Here is a 4,707-nt window from a genome sequence, read left to right as displayed (position 1 = left end):
TCTGAAATTCTCACCAATGAATTACATAAGTGTCTCTATCCCTATTTTCTGTTTATTTATTAATTATATTCGAAAACTCCATATCCATCTTATATCCGCCTGACTGAGATTTACAAGGTGACCATAGCTTGCTTTATACCAACAATCTCCGTGGGATCGACCCTTACTCACGTAAGGTTTATTACTTGGACGACCCAGTGCACTTGCTGGTCAGTTACACGGAGTTGTGAACCTTGGTATTGGCATCACGTTTTTGGCACCGTTGCCGGGGATTGTTCGAGTTTTCGGCAAGCTTTTGGTCCGGTAACATCAGTGCCAAGTTTGATCCGGCAACAACACCAAGTTTTTGGCGCCGTTGCCGGGGATTGTTCGAGTTTGGACAACTGACGGTTCATCTTGTTGCTCAGATTAGGTAATTTTCTTTTTGTTTTCTTTTCAAAAAAAAATTCATGCATTCATGGTGTTCTTCATGATCTTCAAGTTGTTCTTGGTAAGTCTTCTTGTTTGATCTTTGCATTTGCATGTTTTGTGTCTTTTCTTGTTTTTCATATGCATTCCTAAATTCTTTATGTCTAAGCATTAAAGAATTCTAAGTTTGGTGTCTTGCATGTTTTCTTTGCATTAAAAAAATTTTCAAAAATATGTTCTTGATGTTCATCATGATCTTCAAAGTGTTCTTGGTGTTCATCTTGACATTCATAGCATTCTTGCATGCATTCATTGTTTTGATCTAAAAATCTCATGCATTGCATCATTTTTCTTGTTTTTCTCTCTCATCATAAAAATTCAAAAATAAAAAAAATATCTTTCCCTTTTTCTCTCTTAAAATTTCGAAAATTAGATTTGACTTTTTCAAAAAATTTTAAAATCAAGTTGTTTTTATGAGTCAAATCAAATTTTCATTTTAAAAATCTTATCTTTTTCAAAATCTTTTTTTCAAAAATCAAATCTTTTTCAAATTTCTTAGTTATTTTCGAAAATTCCAAAAAATTTTCAAAAATCTTTTTCTTATTTTTATACCAAATTTTCGAAAATAACAATAAACAATTAATGTTTTGATTCAAAAATTTCAAGTTTGTTACTTGCTTGTTAAGAAAGATTCAAACTTTAAGTTCTAGAATCATATCTTGTGATTTCTTGTGAATCAAGTCATTAATTGTGATTTTAAAAATCAAATCTTTTTCAGTTTAATCCATTTAGTTAAAAATGTTAACAGAATATTTCATTTAAAAAAATTAAATATTTTATTCAATAAAATTAAAATTCTAATTTACCATACTATCCCTTTATATTTATTTACTAACTAAACTCAATTTCTGAGTTAGGATTCCAATTCCCTCACAGTCGCATTCCAGCGCTATTTCTCTTTCAATCTCTTCAATTTCCTTTGGTTGTCTCTGCCATCGCTACCTAGGTGCTGCCATTACTGCATAGCTTTGTGTAATCATCGCCGTTATTATCAATTCAAGTAATAAGGTTTGACATCATTTTCTCAAACTCAATTAATTTACAAAAAAAAATTCATATCATTGGCAATTTTGGATATATCCCTAAACCCTTCATTTTTGCTATCCCTAAATCCTTTTCTTCGTCATTTCTTTGTTTCTGTTATAGTTATTCATTATTAATTACGCCAATTTTTTTTTCATATTAGGAAAATGTCTACCAATATTGAAGCTATATCTAGTGTTAATGAGTACGATGGAACTGAACCCCCTATCGAACAATTATTTACCGATAGTGATGAAGAATATGATGTTAATAAGGATCAATGCGTAGAGAGTTATTTGGATAATGAGGAGTGGAATGAAGATGACTACACTTCAGAGGAAGAAGGTGAAGTAGAAGTTAACATAGAGAATGAAGGTGAGATAATGAAAAGATTTGATGTTGAAGATAATGAAAAGATTAGTCTAGAAAAGTTTATGATATTTGTTGACGTACATGAGTTCAGGAGTGTATTGAGAGATTACATAATTCAAGAGAATTTTGATATAATAAGAGTGAAAAATGAGAAAGCAAGAGTGACTGCCATTTGTGCTTCTGAAGGTTGTCCTTGGAGGATTCATGCTTCTCCTTCTCCGGATGGTATTGCTTTTATGATCAAGAGTTATGAGCCAAGGCATACTTGTATTAGAAAATTTGAAAAGAGAAATGCTAATTCTACATGGATAGCAAAAAAGTTAAAACAATCTTTAAATGCTGATCCAAATATGAGCTATGAACTCATGTCTAATGAATTGATTACCAAGTTTGGAGTTGAAGCCCATCCTAAGCAATTATATAGGGCCAGAAGAAAAGGAAGGGAAGAAGTTGAAGGTTCTCATGCTTTAAGTTATAAGAAAATAGTTAAGTTTGCTAATTTGTTACTAGAAAAAAAACAGGGGGGGAGCATAGTAAGATTGGAGTACTATGATCAAATGACATTGGAAGAGGAAAATCGTACTTTCAAAATGATTGTTACACAATAATGAGTGATAGACAAAAGGTAATATATTTTAATTTGTATTATTTTGACATATTATTCATTGTTAATAATTTATTTTAATTTGTTTCTATTTAATGTCAGGGATTGACACGTGCAGTTTCTGAGTACTTTCCAAATTCATGGCATAGACATTGTAGTAAGCATTTGTTGAATAATTTCAAAGCAAAATATCCATTATTGATCTTACAAGATCTTTTTTGGATGGCTGTCAAAGCTCTAAATGAATTTCTTTTTAAAAAGAAAATGGAAAAGATGAAAATATTTGATAATGATGCCTACCAATATTTGATGGATATCCCATTACACACTTGGTCTACACATGCATTTTACACAAATCATAAAAGTCCACATATTACTAATAATGTATGTGAGTCGTTTAATGCTTGGATAGACAACTTGAGAAGCATGAGTGTGTTGAAATTAGTGGATGGGCTAAGAGTCAAAATCATGATGAGATTCTACACACAGTTTTCTTCTACTGCATCTTGGTCATATAATGTTGGACCAAGAATTGCAACTGAAATAAATAAAACTACTGAAGATGCAAGATATTGCAAAGTAAAACCTGCTGGTGGACATCGATATGAAGTATATGATGGTTTTACAAGATTCCCTGTGAATTTAGTATTGCATACATGTGAATGCAAAGCATGGCAAATAAGTGGGTTGCCATACAAACATGGTGCGGCGGCCATTATTTACATACGGGGAAAAGTGGAGAATTATTGTGATGCATATTACCACAAAGATAAGTACATCATAGCTTATTCTGGACTACACAGTCCCTTACCAGATCTGGATACTTTGGATGATACAGATGTGCTTCCACCACCATTGCGTAGACTTCCGGGGAGGCCAAGAAAAAGTAGGATAAGGGAAAAAGATGAAGATGCACCATCAAATGCAAGGAGAATTTCAACAGTTAGATGTTCTAATTGTAAAGATTTAGGACACAATAAAAAAAGCTGTCAAAGGGCTCCAATAAGAGCCAAGAAAGCAAAACAGATATTCTACTATTCTATTCTTAAATAAATACAATTTGACACACACTTTATATATACAAATGTATTTTTTTACCTTTTCAAATTACAGAAAATTTCAGCAAGTGAATCACAAACTTCAATGATAAAACAAACTCAACAACATGCTTCAGCACAGGCCAAAGCAAAGTCACAACTACAAGCCAAACAAATAAAAAGGGTTAGATTTATCTAACTTTACAACAAATATATGTTTATTAATAGCTTTTGTAAAAGCAAAAAATTAAAATGTACTATTTATTTGATGTTGCAGGATATTAGGAAAGATAAACTTCTTAGAAGGAATTCTTTAAATTTGACAATTCAATGAGTATTTAGAAGTTTCAAGAGTTAGGTATTGGAGATTGCAGCTTGTACAAGGGACAATACACCAACATGAAAACATATTCTATTATGCACAATGCTCTTTATTTAGATTAAGAAACTTACTTTGTAGGGATGTGAAGGAATGAGATGTGAATTTTTTAAATTTGGGATTTATTCATCTCGACTTGTTTTTAAATTTTGATAAAGTTGTTAATAAATTTCAATAGTTTTATGAAACAAATTATTTATCAATATTAATTGTTATACATATTAGCAGTGGTAAGATTTTTTATTTAATATTAAAATAATAGTAAAATATAAAAATAATTATTAACAAAAATTTTGGTAAAATCACAATTTAATAATTAAAAAATTATTGAAGGGTATCTTAGAAAAAAAAATTTAATTATTAAAATTAGAAAAAATAATTTAATTATTAATTTTTTAAAAATATTTTAGTAAAAATATAATTTAATTAATAAAAAAATAATTTATTAAAAGATATTTTAGTAAGTAAAATTTAATAAAAAAAAATTTTTTTACTAAAGGATATTTTTGTAAAAATAATTTTGTTTTTAAAAAAAATGAATAAAGTTAACATTTGTTAACACAAAATTTAAAATGGATTAAAGAGGGGTTTTTTAAAGGTTATAAGGGAGGAAAATGTATATTTTATAAATAGAGGGGAGGGAAGTGTCATTTTAACATCTCTCAGGGGAGGGGAATGGCATTTTCTCTAACAATTAATGTTTTGATTCAAAAATTTCAAGTTTGTTACTTGCTTGTTAAGAAAGATTCAAACTTTAAGTTCTAGAATCATATCTTGTGATTTCTTGTGAATCAAGTCATTAATTGTGATTTCAAAAATCAAAT

The 4,707-nt window shown here is 29.5% G+C and overlaps 2 protein-coding genes across 2 annotated transcripts; both read left to right on the top strand.

The window, feature by feature from the left end:
* LOC110271560 lies at positions 1,323-2,471 on the top strand. The gene is made up of 2 exons (XM_021122534.1): positions 1,323-1,476; positions 1,655-2,471. The coding sequence occupies exon 2, from the start codon at positions 1,659-1,661 to the stop codon at positions 2,469-2,471; it is 813 nt and encodes a 270-aa protein (XP_020978193.1). The 5' UTR covers positions 1,323-1,476; positions 1,655-1,658.
* LOC107636893 lies at positions 2,471-3,838 on the top strand. Its single transcript, XM_016340364.1, has 4 exons — positions 2,471-2,488; positions 2,570-3,409; positions 3,581-3,688; positions 3,782-3,838. Exons 1-4 carry the CDS (start codon positions 2,471-2,473, stop codon positions 3,836-3,838), a joined length of 1,023 nt encoding a protein of 340 aa, XP_016195850.1.

Source organism: Arachis ipaensis, chromosome B04, assembly GCF_000816755.2.
Source record: "Arachis ipaensis cultivar K30076 chromosome B04, Araip1.1, whole genome shotgun sequence".
In the NCBI taxonomy this organism is placed as follows: Eukaryota; Viridiplantae; Streptophyta; class Magnoliopsida; order Fabales; family Fabaceae; genus Arachis; species Arachis ipaensis.
The sequence above is the reverse complement of the archived record's forward strand: the minus strand, read 5'-3'. Positions and strand labels throughout refer to the sequence as shown.

Coding starts and splice junctions, on each gene's coding strand:
- LOC110271560 (XM_021122534.1), top strand. CDS start 1,659: ATGTCTACCAATATTGAAGCTATATCTAGTGTTAATGAGTACGATGGA.
- LOC107636893 (XM_016340364.1), top strand. Junction 3,410..3,580: donor ATGCAAGGAGAATTTCAACA/GTTAGATGTTCT, acceptor TTCAAATTACAG/AAAATTTCAGCAAGTGAATC. Junction 3,689..3,781: donor AAGCCAAACAAATAAAAAGG/GTTAGATTTATC, acceptor TTGATGTTGCAG/GATATTAGGAAAGATAAACT.